Consider the following 20,787-nt stretch of genomic DNA (forward strand, 5'->3'; position numbering starts at 1 on the left):
TAAATAAATGCTAAAAAATTACCATGAGAAGCAAAAGTCAGACAAGGAGATTTCTGAAACTAGCATAGCTGCAAACAGTACAGAAGAGGCTTTTACTATGTTTTTAAGTCCAAGATTAAGAGATTCGGCTATAATTCATATTTGTTTCTCACAAGATGGATATGGTGGAACTGTCAACAATAACGCCGAGTAAATGCATTTATTTATTTATTTATTTATCATATAAATAAAACAAAATAGTTTCTATTCCAAAAGTAACTAAAGAAGGCATTAGATAGCACTACTAAAACCAGATCTTTTAAACATAGGCAGGTCGAGATAGCTTGCATCCAAGAATTATAAAAGACAATGTCTCCACGATCTCTTCACGGCTGTCGACCTAACCGACTGCCTGGCAACCCTTGCATTGCTGGTACTCACACACATTGTGGAAAGACCCAAGTGACTCCACGTCTGCTGGCCTTACACCATCCAAGACAAAACAGTGGAATGGCTGAAATGAAGACCAAACAACACAGGATTTGAGGCGGTAACAGAGCTGGTGGCAATTCCCAGCAGCTTACAGAAAAGAGACCTCTCAGACGTGCTTTGGCGAAGTCAAGAGTTGGGTTGTAAAGATAACAATGTTTGTATATTTAGAATCTTACAAAGGCATTTGACTTGACACAGCACAAGCATGTTCAGAAGTTAAAGACAGATAAAATCAACATGACACTTCTTTGTTTTTTTTTCCAAGGATATGCCCTAGTTAATTCAAAACCACCGGATTTGGAACATAACATACCCGAGAGAAGTACTGCAGCCTGTGCAGTCCCAGGACTGCAATGGTCTCTCCTCACCTCTAAAACCTCCAAATCTCTAAACTAGCTGTGAACCTTGAAAGGGGATCAGCTTGCTAAGTGTTCTTGGTGCTAATTGCTGGGCAGAACTGTGGCAAAAGAATGTGCCCATTCATCTTGAGCAAAATCAGGACTGAGAGAAAATTTATTTATTTAAAGTAAATTTACTGACATGAGAAATTTGCCTGGAAAACTATGGCAGGGTAATATTTGCGATTAATTTTTGCTTAACACAGATCTTTGTTGGCTCAGGTATCAATAATAGCATCCAACTAATAACAGGTCAGATGATAACTGCTTTCCTTCCCCACCGAGGTACCCACACATATTTTCCTGTTAACAAGATCAATAAACTTGACACATTCTGAAATCGATGATTAACTCCTTTTACAGTATTTGAAGTTGCCCAGGGTTATTGCTTTGAACAACCAAAGCTAGAGCGTCATGCATGTTTTTAATTATCAGGATAAATAATGTAACACCTTATAATCTTCTTCCTCGCACTTAATGATTTTGTGATGAAGTAACACAAATTGCGATTGAGTAGGCAACTACATACAGACGGGCTGCACAGCGATGTTATCTTTATAGGAAAACTCATTCTGAAGGTTTTACACCGTATTGCAGTAGTGAAAGCAGCTTGGGTCAATACAGATTTATTCCCATTTTTAATGTTTTTACTAGACTGAATAAACACTTGCCCCAAGACTGAAACCACTGGTTCTCCTAAAGACTGCGGAAGCCCAGGGTAAACTCTTAAGTTGAGCTCCGCGTGATTGACACGTCCTTGCAACAAGGAGCCACACTGTTAGTTCAGGGTGAGGATTGTTCCCTCCAGCTTCATGTGGGCTTTCACAGCCCCTTCATCACGGGGCTCTTGCTCACAACACTCCTGATGCTGGTTGCTTACAGTGTGACTGCCAATGGCATTGGGTGGCCCTTTTAAATTGCTGATTTTCAGGTGGTCTTCACAAAAGAGACTCATTTGAATGTGGGAATGCCTGAAGCATGCCTGTATTCATCATCCCCCGGGAGGGAGCAGAGGAGCTTGCTGCCAGCAGGCACACCGGGCCAGCCCAAGGGAGGTAGGACACTATTCAAGGTGGAAGAAGAAACACCCCATAATCACTGAATGAAATCACAAGATCTAAAGATACATGAGGGGTGATTCAGAAAGGAAATTTTGCAGCTGCCCAGCTCCTGGCTGGGGCAGTGATTTCGAGGGACAAGCAGTGGTCCAGCACATGGCTCCAGGTCCCAGTCCTGGGATGTCTCATTAGGGGAAAAAGCAAAGGCTCAGTACTGAATCCACCTGAAGGGGAAGGAGAAGCATAAAGTGCCCATGGGAACGGGGGCAGGAAGAAGGAGGCTACGTATGGACAGAGACAACTTTTCATGTGGGTGAAAGAGAGGCTAGGACAGGAAACAAATCTATCGCACAGAGGCCATATACACTTCCTCTCCACCTTCCAGTACCCACACTTTGTTTGCAATACTGTAATTATTATTATTACTATTTTTTGTTCACTTGAATAATTCCTACCACAAGCAACCGGAGTTTTCACTACTCTAATGTTTCAAATGCTTCATCTTAATTCACTTTTCAGCCTGCTGGTAGCAGGGCTAGCAGCTAGTAGATAAAACAAAAACCTGCTTGAAGTTGTGCCCAGAGTTGAGCTATTGCATGCTATTACAATCTGATGAACCTCCGACAGATCCCTCATTGCTCCTCCTTTTCTTGGTTCCCTATCAATGCAAACTGAAAATAGCAGAGGAGGATTTGTTTAAGGAATATCAACAACAGCTGGTCATTAAAGTAAAAGAAGAGCAAAATGAGAAAGAGACTGAGATTTGCCCACTGAGATTTTACTACCTGGTTATGCAGGATATTTTATTACAACCACAGAAACATTATAGGCCTTTAAATAGGATTTCCCTTATAATTAAAGGCCTTACGGCATAAGGGAATCTCACTGTACCTTGGAGATGACCTCAGACACTAATTGGTTTCTGAAATGTTTGACTATTTCTTTATTTCATCTCTTACACCTGACCAACTCCCATGGCTGTGCAAATTGCCAGAAGCCCAGGAAAAGTGCTGTAAGGACATTCGACAACCAGAAGTTGCAGGTTTTTAAGTAAACAAGACCATACAAGACTTATAAACACGCTTGCTCCATGTGACAGAAGTTCCATTTTCTCTTTCAGATAATCATAATAAAGATGACTGATTCACAATTTCATTTGTCAGTTTTCTGAATTAGTTGCATTTAACTCATTCCATGACAGCTAGAAATCATTTTATACCATAAGTACATGACACAGGTTGCACGATTATTTCCCTTCTTTCCTCCTACACCTAAAGACCTTTACACCCATCTCCCCAAAAATAACACCTGTACACATTGGGCAATAGTGCTAATGAGGCGACAGCCAGATGAGAGAAACTCAAGTAATGTATTCCCCTGCAATACCAAAGTCTTACGCTGACTGTCATCCCACAGCAGGCTGGTGTAGAGGGAAATCAAGGAGGTTGGTTTTCAGTCTTCTAGCTTTTTGTTGTGTTTTTTTTTAACTGCTCAAGATAGACCAGCAAACCCCCAAACTATAACAGAAAGCTCCAAAAGCCTGGGACTGGGAGGGAGGAGGCTCTGGCACTTGGGCTACATCGTAAAATACGCCCCTCCTCCCCAAAACAACAGTATTCATCTCTATTTTAGCAACTCTTAGACGAAGAGCCATTGACGAAGGTACTGTGTAGTAAATATACACAAATAAAAGAACAGACCAATAATCTCTGCCAGAAACTTTAAGATACCGTGTTATCTGAGCATAACACAAATCAGGTCTAATCTCATGCGAATCAGAGACACTCTAAAACATAATTTTTTATATGCCATCTTTGAGGACAAGACATACATTCAGGGCAAGTCCTTTCCAAAATAAAGGCGCACAAAGACAGGCTCTGTTTAGCCAGTACTGTAACCTGACCCGGTCCAGGAAGGGTGAAATTAATTGTAATATTGTCAGATCTTGCCTCACAGCCTTTGGGCTCAAAGAAATCCTTGTAAGTCATTTAAATTGCTCTTACGATTAGAGCTAAATGAGAATTTTTTTGATGAAAATTGTCTTAGAGAGAAAACATCATCTTCTGAAAAGTGGAATGTTCCACAAAAACACAGTGGTTTGGACAAAGTTGCTGCTGCAATCTTTTAGCAGCTCCAGAAGGAATTTTTGAGTTGGCTTCAAAATAGCTGTTATCTGGAATGACCACATGAAATATGGGAAAACCAGGTTACACCTCTGCTCTAAAGCAAAGCCAGCGTCCTTCTCCTCTCAAGTGAGTATATGCTGGGCTAGGGGCTTTGCAACATTTATTTTCTGAGAAAAATGCCTAATGGTCTCAGCTTCATTTCAACATGGAATAAAACCAAACACTGAAGGGTCAATATTTTTAATCAAATCCAATACTTTTTTCCAACCAGTCTTAGCTGCAGCCTTAACGTGGAGCTTAGTAGCACGGGTTCTCTGTCCTGGGGTGGATTGAACTCCTACCCAGACAACGTCTGCCAGGGAGTTCAGTGGGACAAAGGCCTCTGTGTGACATTAAGAATATATAGCATTAATAGGAACAATACTTGGCGGGCCTGGCTATTTGGTTTAACTCACAAGACTCAGTTTATTATTAGTCAGACACAGATTGCCAACTGTGCGTAATCATCTTTTTTTTTTTGCAACAGTTAAAGAATATCTCCATAAACACAATACCCTGAAGGCTGCAGGAGATGATCAGGGTAAGTAATGCAACTTTTCAGCCTTTCTTGATTTTTTTTTTTTCCTTTCTGTTGCCAAACAGAAGAAACTTCAAAATGATCCTCACTTTGCTCCTTTTTAAACAAATCAGGAAAATACACACACAGTCTGTAACTCAGGGTCAAATTATATAATTACAGGATTTCTTTAAGTGTTTGTATAATCACTGACAATTGAGATCACCAATTAGAGAAAAAAAAATCTATCCTCTGCCCGCACTTCATGTGTCAGCCCCCCAGGTTCCTGCATGGGATTTGAAATGTTCCTAGATCCACAGTGTTAAAAAATGATAATAAGGTATCTGAGCCTAGTTTATAAAGACAGCGTAAATTCACCTTTCAGTGTTATCCTCAGCCTTTATCAAACATGGTCTAACAAGCTCAGTGCAACAGGACTAATGCAGCAAGGCTAAACTAACATGCTAAAAAGCAGCTAAATATAAAAAGGCACAAGACCTGATCCAGTATTTCCAAAATGCTGAAAGCTGAGCAATTCCTAAGCAAGTAGGAAGCAAGCCGCTTTCAATCATTTATCAGCAGTCCTGGCTAACCGGGGAGGTCCCAGTTGACTGGAAGTCAGCAAATGTGATGCCCATCTACAAGAAGGGCTGAAAGGACAATCTGGGGAGCTACAGGCCTGTCAATCTGACCTCGGTGCCGGGGAAGGTTATGGAGCGGTTCATCTTGAGTGCCATTACATGGCACGTACAGGACAACCAGGTGATCAGGCCCAGTCAGCATGGGTTCATGAGAGGCAGGTTCTACTTGACTAACGTGATCTCCTTCTATGACAACGTGATATCTATGACATCCACTTAGTGGATGAGGGAAAGGCTGTGGATGTTGTCTACCTAGTCTGTAGTAAAGCCTTTGACACCATTTCCCACAGCATTCTCCTGGAGAAACTGGCTGCTCATGGCTTGGACGGGTGTACTCTTCGCTGGGTCAAAAACTGGTTGGATGGCGGGGCCCAAAGAGATGTGGTGAATGGAGTTAAATCCAGTTGGCGGCCGGTCACGAGCAGTGTTCCCCAGGGCTAGTTTTGGGGCCGGTCTTGTTCAAGATCTTTATCAATGATCTGGATGAGGGGATCGAGTGCACCCTCAGTAAGTTTGCAGACGACACCAAGTTGGGCGGGAGTGTTGATCTGCTCGAGGGTAGGAAGGCTCTGCAGAGGGACCTGGACAGGCTGGATCGATGGGCCGAGGCCAACTGTATGAGATTCAACAAGGCCAAGTGCCAGGTCCTGCACTTCGGCCACAACAACCCCATGCAACGCTACAGGCTTGGGGAAGAGTGGCTGGAAAGCTGCCTGGCGGAAAAGGACCTGGGGGTGCTGGTTGACAGCCGGCTGAACATGAGCCGGCAGTGTGCCCAGGCGGCCAAGGCGGCCAATGGCATCCTGGCCTGTATCAGAAATAGTGTGGCCAGCAGGAGTAGGGAAGTGATCGTGCCCCTGTACTCGGCACTGGTGAGGCCGCACCTCGAATACTGTGTTCAGTTTTGGGCCCCTCACTACAAGAAGGATGTTGAGGTGCTGGAGCACGTCCAGAGAAGGGCAACGAAGCTGGTGAAGGGTCTGGAGAACAAGTCTTATGAGGAGCAGCTGAGGGAACTGGGGTTGTTTAGCCTGGAGAAAAGGAGGCTGAGGGGAGACCTCATCGCTCTCTACAACTACCTGAAAGGAGGTTGTAGTGAGGTGGGTGTCGGTCTCTTCTCCCAAGTACCAAGCAATAGGACAAGAGGAAATGGCCTCAAGTTGCGCCAGGGGAGGTTTAGATTGGACGTGAGGAAAAATTTCTTCACCGAAAGGGTTGCCAAGCATTGGAACAGGCTGCCCAGGGAAGTGGTTCAGTTACCATCCCTGGAGATATTTAAAAGACATGTAGATGTAGGGACATGGTTTAGTGGTGGACTTGGCAGTGCTAAGTTAATGGTTGGACTTGATCTTAAAGGTCTTTTCCAACCTAAATGATTCTATGATTCTAAGTAAAAGCAATTTCATCTTTTCATCTTCACTTCCACCGTGGGTTGTAATACATGCACAATCCACACTGCCTGCCTCCTTCTGACCTCTGCGAGCACGTCAAGAAACTCTTTCACCTTATGTACTTTCTCTGTTTGGATGCACAGTGGGAATTAGCACAAGGATCTGTGTTACCACTTCTTGAGGAAGGCCACCATGCAGAGCTGAGAACTGATTTTGCCAAGAAATGAAATAGCAGTGCCTGTGTTCCTGTCCTTAGGTACCACAGAGCAGCTGCTGAAGTGAGCTGGGTGTAGCAGGATGCTGCACTAAGCTGCCTGTGTAGACTTGCACTTGAAAAAGATGTGGTGAGCAGGCAACAGTGCCATTCATAAGCAGACAAGTTGGCTTCAGGACGAGGGGAACAAAACACTGGGGTCAAGTTTTCAACTCCCTCAGTCTCCTGGGGTCTTGCTACAAATCCTGCGTGCAACATCAGGGGTTACTGACTATGCAACTGGGTCATATTAAAGCCTTGTAGAAATAAAAGCCCAAATACTCTTCAACTACTGCCTGTAGCATTCCACAAAGGCCATTTCTATACCAAACATTTATTTGCATATGTAGTTGCTATGGGTGATCCTGTGCAGAATGAAAACAAACCCAGTTCTTAATAGCACATTGTCTTTTCCCTTGTATTATAAAAATGCATTAGGGAACTCTGGCTCCCGATGTCCAAGTCATAATGTACTTTACTCACTTTTCCCTCCCCACTTAAAAAAATATTGACATCAGTGTAATTAATTTGTTTTCAGATAATAACAACTACGTCTCCATATTGTGTCATACCTTTCCTTCATGCCACCTGAAGACAGAAGGGCTTTCTGTTTGCACTACAGGCAGATAAGGGTGGAACACTTCAGCTAAAATTTGTAAAAATATTTATCAGATACCCTTTCAAAAGTGAAAAGCACTTTCTAAGGTCAATCTTGCTCCAAAGTACAGGCCAGTTTCTTTTTTGTAGACTTACCACAGCATCACAAAACACAGTTTAACCCAATTCATTAGTAAGAGCTGGGGTAAGAGCTCTGTGGCAAAGAACTCGGATTTTTGCAGCATTGCTCACATGAAAACCAGTGGATGATGCACAGCCGTAGCAGACAAGAACAATAATCCAGTGGCACAGGTTTTGCTCTGTGCCTCCAGAGACAGAGCTCAATGCTCTATTTCGTTACAGGCTACACATGCAATAGCTCGGGCAAATCAGCCCAGGGTGTCAAACCCAGACAAGGTGACCAGTGTGACTTCAGCTGCATCTGAAGTAGCACAAACAGCTGCAGTTAAGGCAACTGAAACACACCTTTAATCTTACTCTGGCTCAGTTTCCCGTATGTGGTCTGGGAGATAAGAGGAGGCAAAGAGGCAAAGGATCCTGGGATTCTCAGATAATGTGTATATTTAGCTACGTAAGTACCCTGAGGTAGATAAAATGCACTAGAATGCTGCCTGTAGCCAATTCATTTAATACAAGACACAAGTATGGCTTCCTAAACCCTGTACTACATTTACCCAGAGGTTTTAATTTATTTTTGCTTGCTCAGGAAAGTCCAAGAGCATGCCCTCTCCTAATCCATACACCCTGGTGCCTCAGCAGCCACCTTACTGCCTGTGATGCTACAGGAATGTCACAAAGAAAATCGCAGCAGAATAATCAGAACAAGGGAAAAGGCAAGACAGTGGCATAGCAGATAAGCACGCACCAGACCAAAGACCCAGTGAAGAGGACAAGTCCAGCTCTCCCTAGAAACATTCCATTTCCACGACTGGCATGCTCACAGCAGATAATCTGACTCTCAGACCCTGGCAAAACTAAGGGAGTATTACTTTCACTCAAATGAAGTAATGCAACAGAACGTAACATGGTTTCTGTCAGCATCAGCCACTCAGACTTCATCTTCATACCGCGTGATTTTTTTGCACAAATGTATTTATATTGGCCTCCACATAGAATATCCCACTTCAAGTTTGCGTCTCAGATCCTATATGCCGTATGTACAAGCTGTTGCACCAACACACAGTGGGGCTATAAAAGATCCCGCACCAAAACTCATGGGACTTGCCTTCAGTCCTCATTCAAAATTTCCACCGTCACTAAGCAACACAAAGGTAGTTTCTGTGACAGCCACAAAACATGTTACAGGACTTGAAATCAATACACCTCTTTCACCAAGATCCTGGGGGTCAAGCTTGGTGCCCAGCCCGGGTGCAGGAGCCCTGGGGTGCGGGGGGCTGGCTGCGAGCAGCAGCAGGGAGGTCGGTCTCAGGATGCTGCTGGAGTGGCTCTCCAGTGAATCTACTCTTGCCTCTTTATTGGCATTTTTTCTTCTATAAAGCATAGCTTATGGCCAAAAGGGGAAAGTCTCTCTGTTACTCTTTGAAGTCCACAATCAAATACACAGTTGGCCAAGTCTCACCTGGATGCTGGCCAGTGGTTATGTGTTTTCTCGTTGAAGGACCATGCTGACATCCAGCCACACAGAGCCACTGTATAAAAGATCTGTTTTACTAAAAAACCCAGATGTGTTTAACTAAAAAAAAAAAAAAACAACTTAATCACTGAAAAAGAGGATGGGAGAATCCTGTGGGGTTTGTGGTTTCACAAGCCTTGCAAGCTATTTCTGGGAATCACAAACCCCATTTGATTTTATGAATCAAATGCCCCTTAAAATTACAGCCCTTTCCTCTCCTCTTTTCCTCCTCTCCTCTCCTCTCCTCATTCCCAGTGGTTAAATAAAGAACAAAACAATACCTTATTTAGGTTATATATATATATATAGAAAGAAAAGGCTCCGTTAAGAATAAAAGGACTGTTCAAGAGCAATACTGACACAAGGACTATATATACTCTACTCAGGAGGTGCCAGTCCGTGGTATACACATCCAGTCTGATTTACATTCATGCCATTGTCTCTCTGCTGCACTGTAACCACTGTACATCCAAGAGCAGTAATATTGATGTGCTAATAATTTTTCTCCTCTAAAACCTAAAACACCGTGTCTTGCGAACTTACAGAATACTTCCAAGAGGTGCCACGCTGTTCTTCCAATGTTTCAACTGTAATAAAGTCAAAAGTCTCTGTTGTTGAGTGAACTATTTCACCTGCAGGTTAAGCCTTTTTGAAACACGCTCACAACAAAATAAATTGTGGGTGGTTTTCCGACACAGAATATACAGAGCATTTTCCTGAACTCTTCCCACTGGACTACACTCCAGCAGGGTTTGTCTAGCTCATTTTTAGGCTGGACCATGTGAAAGAGCGTTTTTGTTTTCTTTCCCACTATAGCTCTTGTGGCAGTTCTCGAACAGAGTGCAAGTGTGCTCCATCTCCTCTGATTTCAGTGATTTGTGCCTAGGATTTCTCCTGGACCGGGTGAAGTTCAGGGCCAGCATAGAGCCATTGCTCCAGGTAGTGGAAACAATACAGAATGAGGAAAAAAGGACAATAATAATAATGGAGAGGACTGGGCACACAACCATTTTCCAGGCCAAAGTATCTCTATTGTTATATTAAATTCTCTCATCTCCTGCAATCTGCTGTGCTCTGACCTCAGCCCTTTCTGATTTCGATCTCTGTAGCAACCAGGGAGACCTGAGGTTAAGATACACACTTCTATGTCCTTAAAGGACCAAACCTTGCCATGGATGACAGATAAAAAGTGAGTTTCAAAGTGATGTGAAGCATGGGAACTTCAAAAATAATGTTAAAGTTATGGCCTTTCCGGAAATTTTTAGAAGTGATGGCTACAGCCATGAACATACATGTGTGTACAATATATATATGCACACAGAAATATGCAACGCACAAGTATACACCGACACATGCTGGAAAATAGTTAACTAGCAAAATGTTCCCTTTGATCTTCCTCAAATTATTCAATTAATTAAATTTGAGTTTGCATTCATAAATTCCATGGATAAAAGGGCTAAATTAGCTGATGGTGGCCTTTTACACCAAGAGCCAGCAGGACCTGACTTATCTCACAGAAGATGCCCCCCCCAGACTCCAGCCTGTTGTGGAGGTGCCCTTGACACCATTCACTTTATGGAAACTATTCCAGTAGTCCGAGAGCCGGAGCCGGCGTGGCCACCCAGCTCCTGGGCACACATCTGGACTGCAGGACAGAGGCGTTGGCACTGTCCCCACAGCTCACTGAGCTGCTTGTAGCTGGCACTGTATCTGTAGCGCCTTCCGGCAAAATGAAAGATAAAATAATGATTTATTTATAAAGCAGGAACGTGGGTTGTTTTTTTTTTTAAACAAAAGAAGCTTCTTCAAGCTATGTCAGAAACACAGAGCAGCAGAGCACATTAATGGAATGTAACTCCACGGCCTCGCAGATAAGGGCTTTAAAGCTGACCTTTGCCAAACACGAGAGTTAAAGGAAGGACGTTCAGGTCAGCCAGTGCTTTACACTGCAGCAATACCTTGGGTTCTGGATTTCCTTATGGACTGCAGTGGTACGTTTCTGCTGGAGTTTCTTTCATTCACTTCAGACTGATTTGCAAATCAGACATTTGGCTCTGTCTAACTATAACAGTGCTTAAGGAAAGCAGAAAGACTAAGGATATAACACAGAGGTGAATTATTATGTTATCTAGCATTGCCTGTCTTCTTTTACAGAAGTCGTCCGTTTAACCTTTTTATTTTTAAGCTACAGTTGGCCCATCTATTTTTCTGCCATCACATCAGTGCAGAACTCTGCACCTATAAATTATGCAAAGAAAAAGTGCTGAGCATATGGATTTTTTTAAAAACATGATCCTCAAATTAAATCCTTAAATGAACAGAACATTCCACTCATGGTAGATTGATAACGACAACATGGGAAAAGCACGCCCACTGAGCAAGGCTGCTACTTGCCATCGATTTTGTTCATTGCTTTATCATAGGAGAAGAAAGTCATGCTGATAAGGCACAAACACTACCCAAGCATGAGTTTTCATTTCCACAACATCCTTCAAAGTGCTTTCCATATTTAGCCTTCATTTCACCACTGTAAAATAATATGATATGTCCTTATGATGATGTATGGTAAGTGTCCATTTGCTCAGAGCAACACCAGCCGTCAGCCTGCACAGCAGGCGAAGAGACGTAGGTTCCCATGAATGTATTTTGGGGAACTGAAATCAGCTGAACCACAGACCCACAGCCAGTTTAGCCAAAGCACCAGGACCTTAACTTTTGAGAAAATGGCAGGAAGATATTTTCTGACCCAGCTTCCAGGACTATTCCTTGAAGAACATGTTTCCCCATAGGACTTCCATGAGTCTTAAACAATGGGGAGGGAGGTCGACCATGTAGTACATCTATCACCCTGGAACTTGAATATTGAGGCTGGCATAGATGGGGTTGGTTTTCACAGATAAAAGCAGGTATTTCTCGTTACTATATTTATTGCTCATCTAATAGCAATGCGGAGTCCAAAAATGGCATCAAGACTATGAAAAACATAATAGTCTGAGGGCTGATGCATTCAAAGGGTCTCACAGGGAGCAAGCTCCAACTTCTCTTCATATTTGAAGAAATTTGCAATCAAAATACCAGAAAAATTATGTTTTAATCTCTAGAACAACTTAAATAAATTTGTTTTTCAGGCAAGAAAATTTAGCAGAGCTGTACAAAATGCTATGTTCCCCTGTGCTGAAGAGTACTGCTGCCTTTAGCCAGTAGTCCTTCAAATGCTTTTTTGTGACACTTACCTGGGCTCACTCTTACCACAGGCACTTCCACCAAATTTTCATTAATTTCATAGCTACGAATTTGTTTGCCAACTTGTACAGGGAGAAGGCTATGCATGAGTAGGCTATACAATACTTAAGATATTGTTTGCATGGAAAGAACAGCAAACAGCAAGGAATAGATTTTGAGGCAATTTCCCTCCTGCATTCCACAACATGCAATTTCTCTTTGCAATTTTGCTTCACATAGCTGGACCTAACCCGCTGCTGCTATCCGTAAGGCTCTTGCACTCATGCCACTGGCAGCAGATATGAACTAGGTTCAAGACGACATACACTGACCTTTTTTTTACTCTCATTTAGTATGAGTTCCAAGTTTATAATTTCTTTGTCATAGGCTCCTTCCTGATTCTCTTATTCCATAGATTAAATCTGGTTAGCTTCTACAGGAACGTTAACGTTCTCCATTCAGTAAAACGGAGATCCCTCTGCACATTTCTCTGGATATGTTTCTCTCCAATGTTTAGTACAATGTGACCTCTTACTAGACAGAGCCCACAACCTCCCAGGGTAATGAAGTATGATTAAATATCTTTTTTGGTTACAAAATTATAAGGCACAATTATAAAGTCAACTATTAAAGAGGACGTCTCACTTTTTTTTCACGTTTTCACATTCTTTGTACACCTGTATACCAATGGGCAGCGAATGCTGAAAACAAAATTAAAATCTTGGATTAAGTCACTTTAAAGCCAATTTAATGTTTGATATGGTGCATACAGAAAACAGTGACTGTTTGTTCCCTGGATATATGGGCTTTGCACGCAGAATAAGACAGGGCCATGTCAAGCTAGAAGGGTGCTTAGCTCAGGCGGAGTGTAATACTCCTAGTCTCCAAACTAGCACTCATGACACTAGTTTGTTTTTTCCTCATGGTCTGGATGATACTGTGTAGACATTGCCTTAGAGCTCAGCCCAACACTCACTGAATTAGAGGGACCATTTGCTGTAATTTCTCCGTAACTGGGTGAGGCTTTTAGCTAGTTAAGTTGTGGTCTTTTTTTTGCAGGGGGGACAAAAAAACCCCAAAACCATGCCAGAAAGAAAAATAGGAAAAAGGTTCCAAAATCTATTTTGTTTTTAAAAAGTGAGGCAATCCTGAGTGACCTAGACAGTGAAATTCCAGCACAGCTCTCTGCTTTCTGTGCTCACACTGCTCTCCTGTGGGTTTCTGACCACCAAGGATGTGTTGCTTAACCTTACAAATTTCAGAAACCCCAAACTAGGTGGAAGCAGACACAACATACACATCTCAACTCATTAATTAAGTCTCCGAACTGCTAAAAAGCACAACAGCCCCCACTTCCCACAGTACCATGAAGCTTTCCTCCCCAGAACATCGCAATCACAAAATGGAGCCTAAGTCCAAGCAAAGAGCTCCCCTTCCAAAACAAACTCAGTAACTTCAGGTCAGGTACCTTCAAAACAGAAGACAAAACCACATTTTATGATGTTCCATTAGAGGGCATCCTAGCATGTCCTTCTGTGGTCAGATGCTTCCCCTAATTTATACCCTCTGCAATACTTTGTGAACGATCTTCTATAAGGACAGTCAGGAACATTCGCATCCCCAAGCTTTTGCACCCCTTGTAATCATATTAATAGTTTCATTTTATGTTTAGTTGGTACTGTATTTCTCTTCTAATGGTGCAGCTTCCCTCACCAGGAGAAGCGAGTTTTCAGTATTGTTCCATGCATGTAAGATGTGAGTAAGCTGGACACTCTATCACAAAATTAATTTCAAACTTCAGAACAGTTGAAGATCACACTTGAAAACAATAAGGGACTACAAAAGTTGAGCAAGTTTGATCATGTATCGCGAAACTAAACAACAATGTGGCAACTGCTCAGACCCAGCAGCATGGAGTCAGCAGCAGGAACCAAACCTGAGCTCCAGGACACAGAGAGCTGTTGTAAAAACAGCCACTACTCCCACCCACGTACTCAATCTTTAAAAACTCAGTTTTAAGACAGTTTACTAATACAGGTACAGATAGATACAGATACAGTTTACGACCCTTAAAATCAGTAAGAAGCCCCTAGGTAGTAAAATCTACTTGTAGTGATAAATATTTTTCGGATTGGGCCTGACATGTATGAAGATCAGGTTCTACTCATACCTGTAGGTACACTGAAATCAGTTCAAAGACTGAAGGCACCAGAGGATCTAAAGGTAATAATATTGGAAATTAAGAAGTCTAGGGTAAGAAATAGGAGTTGACATGATAACATGAAAATATATCTATGAGACAGATAATTCAGTTATAATAAATTACCATATTATCTGACTTAAAGTGGAATGTAAAAGTGGTCCTGTCACACAAAATGAAAAATGAACTTCTGACTGCTGAAATGCAAGATTAATGAATCGACATAACAGACATGAAAAAACTTACGATGATCCTGGACTTGCTGTTGGCGGGGGACCTGGAAAAGTGACAGAAGAAAAACAGTGTGATGAGTTATGGCTAGGTAGCAAGCAGGAAGCTTTTGAAAACCTTTTAAAAGATAAAAGTAACAGTCTATCATGTTGGATGTGGTTTACGTAGTTTAACAGACGAGTCGCAGTTTCTCAGTATCAAAGACAAGACTGTATCTTGCAGCAATGACTGTCTGCAAAATGCCCTGGATGAGGACAATAAACAGGTGAGGCACTCATCTGCAATTCAACTGTGTCTCGGGCCATCACAGAAAAGGTTACAGCGAACCACAGCAGGCTTGTAGAAAAGCATGTTGTAACTGTAAGTGGGAGAAAACAGCATCATTTCCCCTATCAATCTTCATCATTTATCAGGGAATTCATCCTAGGCCGGATTCAGATGCATTGATCAAATTTGCTCTGACCTCAGTGGGCTCCGGCTGAGAAGGTTTCGTTGTTACCACCCTCGGTGCTTGTATTTTGGCAGCTACTGGAAGGACTGAGCGGGCTGGAGTGCATGTTCTTCGGCACAGTGCAGACTGACGAGTCGACTGCAGCAGATTTCAGGGACGTTCATACTAATGAGTATTTGCTCCAGAAATCGAATCGTGAGATTTAATATTGCTCCAGTCAGAAAAAAGAAAAATACTCACTATTTTCTACAGGAGCGCCTATAAAAGTATCATTGCTCAGATAAAAATCTTCTACATTTCAGATACAAGCTAAAGGACAACTGCCTTATCAGAGAACATCTAATGATTAATTTCTTATTAGAATTTAGAAAATGTGGGAGATTTATGAAAAAAGACTATGAAACTCATCACATATATCATTCATTGTGTGTTATTTGTCCAGTTCCTAAGAGGATTAACTAGGACTCTGTGCAAACATCTTCATCTCAGTGAATTATTTCCCTCTGAAATGTGGAGGTGGAGGAGAAGACACACAAAACCTGTTTCTTGTTTGGAATCTTCTCAGTCGTAAGATCAGCTTTGAAGGCAATTATCTCAATATAAACTTTGAAGAAAAAGTGCTCATTTTACCTGACAGGTATATATGTATCACTAACATGCCTCCAATCTATACTGCAAGCTGAAATTTCTCACTTACTAGAGACAAAGGAGGTCACTCAGGCACTTGAGAATAAAATATTTTTTCTCGTCTGGTCTGAATCCGCTCAGGTAGCATATCAATGAACATTGCTGTTTAGTGACCCCTGTGTTTCAGTCCTGCTGAAAGTAAAAGCCACCGTTACAGCTGGCAACACGGGCATCTCAACTGAGCAAAGAGCAAACAGGCAGAGAGGGTAAGCTGCCATCCCAGAGATGCTCCCAGAAATAGGCTAAATTAGACAGGCTGATACCACTACATCAGTGCATTCATTTTCAGTGGATAAACACACCTTTCTCCACAGTTGTTTTTCTAAGTAACAGTTTGAACACTTTAAAAGCAGAAAACTTACCAAATTTTACAAACAGCACACCAGTTGTAGAAACAGTCTTTCTGCCGTTAGTTGCAACGCACTGGAAGTAGCCAGTATCTGTAGTGTCAAGGTTCCTTATTCGCAGTCGAGACCCATAGCTTGTGGCACGGAAGGAGATCCTCCGGGGTTCTTGGACAACTGGAGCATCATTTTTCAGCCAACGGACTGTTGGAGGAGGATTGCCAGAGACTTTACAGTGCAGCTCTGCAGTCTGGCCAAGGGTGGTAGTTATGTTATTCATAGGTTCATCAAGCGTCAAGAAGTAGTCTGTTATGTTGAAAGAAAAAAGGGTGAATAAAGCATTCCAGCTCAGGAAATGCCTGAAGAAGGCATTTTAAAGAAAGCTCATTCTTGTCTTTGAAAGGGAAACAAAGGAAGTGGCTATCAGGTTTAGTAGAAAACTATAATACTTGTTAATTGATGTTTCAGGGCAGGCAATAGGTCCCACATCATTTTGCACGGTAATAAAAGGAAGAAATTTTGGAATTTCCATTGCACTATAGTAATGCTGTATTTCTTGAAAACTTCTCTTCCTTTATACACCCATGGATTCTCTCTGCTTTCTCAACATCACCCTATTTGCCTTTATTTAACACAGAAAAAGCAGGTAACACTACTTCTCTTTGTTCTTTTACTTTTCCTTTTTGTTAACCAATAAACCTGAAAAACGTATGTCGTGGTTTAACCTCAGTTGGCAACTGAGCACCATGCAGCCGCTCGCTCACTCCCCCCCAGCCTCCGGTGGGATGGGGGAGAGAATTGGAAGAGTAAAAGTGAGAAAACTTGTGGGTTGAGATAAAGACAGTTTAATAATTGAAATATAATAATAATAATAATAATAATAATAATAATAATAATAATAATAATAATAATAATACCACCACCACCACCAGAAGTGATGCACAATGCAATTGCTCACCACCCGCTGACCGATACCCAGCCAGTCCCCGAGCAGCGGCCCCTCCCCGGCCAGCTTTCCCCCAGTTTATATACTGAGCATGACATCACATGGTATGGAATGTCCCTTTGGCCAGTTTGGGTCAGCTGTCCTGGCTGTGCCCCCTCCCAGCTTCTTGTGCACCTCCAGCCTTCTCACTCGGTAGAGCATGGGAAGATGAAAAGTCCTTGACTAGTGTAAGCACTGCTTAGCAACAACTAAAACATCGGTGGGTTATCAACATTATTCCCATACTAAATCCAAAACACAGCACTGTACCAGCTACTAGGAAGAAAATTAAGTCTATCCCTGCCAAAACCAGGACAACATATCAGAAATCTGGCTGCTCATTTTGATGCCTCTGCCTATGCAGAGCCGCCCCTGCTCATGTTAGGACTCACAAAATATAGCAATATATGAAATTAATCGCTCAGAAGTTAAGATCCCAGAGCCACTTTCAACTAACTCACAGGGCAGTGTAGACAGTATGTTGTCAATGATTTTGTAATCACTAACTGCATACGTGAAGGAATAAGGATCATATCTAGGAGATGAAGACTTTTTCTCTCACTCAGTGAGAGAAAGTGAGTACTAAAGTGAGGCTAAGAGTACTAAAGTTTATCTTAAATCTGAAATAGGTCTCATGATAGGTGCAAGCAGAAGATCAAGAATTCTTTCATTAAGATAGAGAATGTTAAATCAAAATTTAGCAAAATTAATCTCTTCTAATCCATTCGTGAGCATTGCCTTCTCCTGCCAAGTGTAATTTCATTCTGCATCGTTCAGGAAGAGGACTATTTCGAGTTAACTGTATTAAACATTTAATTAAATTCTTTAACAGCAGAGAGCGAGATGGATTGGGTACGGGGAATGGAATACACGGGCTTTCATCTCCGTGTCACAGGTTCAAATCTAACAGTGGTCATTAGTGGCCAAACCCCATTATCATCTGCTGGCTGTCTCAGCAGGGCGGCCAAGGAATGAGAAATCCAGAGGCTGTACTCTGCTCCTGCGCCCTCAGAGCCAACCTGGGAGGTCAAGAAAAGCCTATCAGTAAGTAAGCCTGTGCTGTGCTGCTTATGCTCCACCATTTTCAGGTACATCTACTCTTAACTCTAGCAACAAGCCTGCCTAAAAGTATGAAAAAAATCTCTAGCATGTATAAAACCAGCTTAGCCAACTAATTAGCCAACTAATCCACTTCCCTAATTATTTATTTTAATCATGTCTTCACTAGCTACTCCCTTCATTATGTTTTGAGTATATCAATATCTCTTTCCTTTGTATTTAATCTGTTTAGCATGTAAGCTGTTACCCTGTATTTGCATAGCACTTTATACAATGCGTCCCTGTTCTCATTTGGTCCTGAGGAGCTATTAGGGTAAACATTTAGCACAAAGGAACTGCCCACACATATTTTTTTCACTGATCAACTAGCATTTTAATGTGCAGGTATGACACTGTGCAAAAAAACCCTACCTTTACCCATGCTCCCATGGATCTACTTATTTAGGAAATCTATGTATGGGGTAAAAAGGGCAGAGATCCCAGCCCTCAGTGAAGACAGACAACAGGGTTCGATGTCTCTCGCCAGGGGTGTCAGACTGGCCTTTCAGCTCTCCAGAATCATTTCTGCATGCTTCATTGCAAGACTAGAAATGTTTCTGACTTGCTATCTTAATAACCTCACCGGGAAGCATAATCTAAGTCAGCACATGTATTCTTGGGTTCTCTCCACAATCTGGGTTTAATAAAATCACGCTAATAGCATGGAACTGGATAACCGCATTTAATTATCCAACGTAACATTTCTATACCACAGTCATTATATAATTCCTGGTAACATTTCAAAGACTGGTTCAGACATCTACAGTATAACACAGTCAAAGAACAGAATGGCCTCAGTCCAGTGATGGTCTTGCTGACAAACACCACAGTAAATATAATATTTTAAAGGTCCTACGTATACAGGAGAGGCAAATAAAGGAGTAAGGATGTAGGGTAGGTTTCCAAAGGCTGAAGAAGGATTTTGAAGTATCAGTCACAACAGTAAGTCAGTGAAAAAGTATGGCTGTAATGCAAGAGCTATGATGCAACTTTTCTATAGGTACAAACAGAAATAGCCTCTCAGCGTCAGGAGCTTCTGACTCTTCTCTAAGTGTTCTCCATCTTCCTCCACGAACTACTACAGAAACACTAAAACAAAATGTATCTGCTAAATTCAGCTTAGCTTAGTCCTCAAATCCATAAATTTTGCATCCAAATCATAAATCAGATCAAGCAGATCACCTGAGATGAGATTTAAACAGGGCAGGTTTCAAGCAATTGGAACCTTCATGAGAAGATGTTTCTCACAGATAAAGCAGTTCTGTAACTGAAAATGAGCTGAAGATCTAACAGTGCTTCCAAAAACCCTTTTTTACTGAGGCATACAAAATTATGAGCATTCCTTCCCTGGCATGCAAGAAAGCCATCCACTGCTGCCCTTGCCCGGCGTGGAGGGACTGAAGAGAAGCCCAATTTTAATACTTGTATCTAAATCTTACCTACCAAAGCCCATTGAATCTCCAAAGCTACTGCCACCATCCTCTCCATTTAATAACAACTATGCAAAGAACATATAAAATAGTTCCACCTGCAGCCAGGTTTCTGTCCAGATCACCCCCCATCAGCCACTCTCTGGTGCCATCAGCATTAACATCTCTTCCTTCTGTGACCAAAGGCCAAGAAAAATGGGGGTAAATCCTCCTTTTGTGCTTTCAGCAGGAGGCGAACAGGGCTGATGAAATGGGATGGACCCACTGCTTGCACACATGATGAAGACACCGTGTCACATGGCCATGGTCTTACAGCACGCCACATTTTACCATGTTTCATTTGAGAGCCTCCCTGCCGTCACGGAGCTCCTTAGATGCCCTGAATTGACTCCCTCTGACCTAAAGAATAATTTTGTAGAAACATGATGGTTCTTATGTACAAAGTAATTACTGCGCTCCTAGGAATTAAACAGTCTAGTGGCACTGGCCATTGGAAAGTCTGAGTTTTAATCCTGGCTCTGAGTAGTCTTGGGTGAATCACTTCAGTTGTGATTTTTAGAAGAGCCAAAGGGAAGTAGACACCCAAAGCCAATCAAAGCTCACATGGGATTTGTGCAACTAAGTCCTTTTAAAAACAGCCTTAAACCTTTTGGCTCAATCTCTCCAGCTATAAAGTGAGGATAATAATCCCTCTTACATCATGGGGAAGCTGTTATGTACATTAATGAGATAATGCTCATAAAGCACTTTGAAGGTGAAAAGTGCTATGCTGGGATAAGCGCTGTTATTATATTTTAAGTTAAATCTCAGGGTTTCAAGAACATAACAAAAGCCGGTCCATATTTTAGAATAGCACTCTATAAAAACAGTTTGGAAACATTTTAATTTACAAAAGTATGGGGGAATAGCCTGAAAAAGTTCTAAATAAAATTTAGCCCACCTATAATTTAATAATAGTCAAACTGATTTTTTTTTAATTTGTAAAAACAATTTA

The 20,787-nt window shown here is 41.9% G+C and overlaps 1 protein-coding gene across 2 annotated transcripts in view; it reads right to left on the reverse strand.

Moving 5' to 3' along the window:
- ROR1 (receptor tyrosine kinase like orphan receptor 1) overlaps window positions 1–20,787 on the reverse strand; it is a 185,740-nt gene that overhangs the window by 29,999 nt on the left and 134,954 nt on the right. For both annotated transcript variants that reach the window (XM_076340006.1, XM_076340007.1), the window contains exons 3-4: window positions 16,299–16,586; window positions 14,814–14,844 (exon numbers count right to left, since the gene is read on the reverse strand). In XM_076340006.1, the coding sequence (XP_076196121.1) occupies window positions 14,814–14,844; window positions 16,299–16,586 (319 nt within the window). The remainder of the gene's footprint in view (window positions 1–14,813; window positions 14,845–16,298; window positions 16,587–20,787) is intronic.

Source organism: Aptenodytes patagonicus, chromosome 5 (genome assembly GCF_965638725.1).
Source record: "Aptenodytes patagonicus chromosome 5, bAptPat1.pri.cur, whole genome shotgun sequence".
NCBI lineage: Eukaryota > Metazoa > Chordata > Aves > Sphenisciformes > Spheniscidae > Aptenodytes > Aptenodytes patagonicus.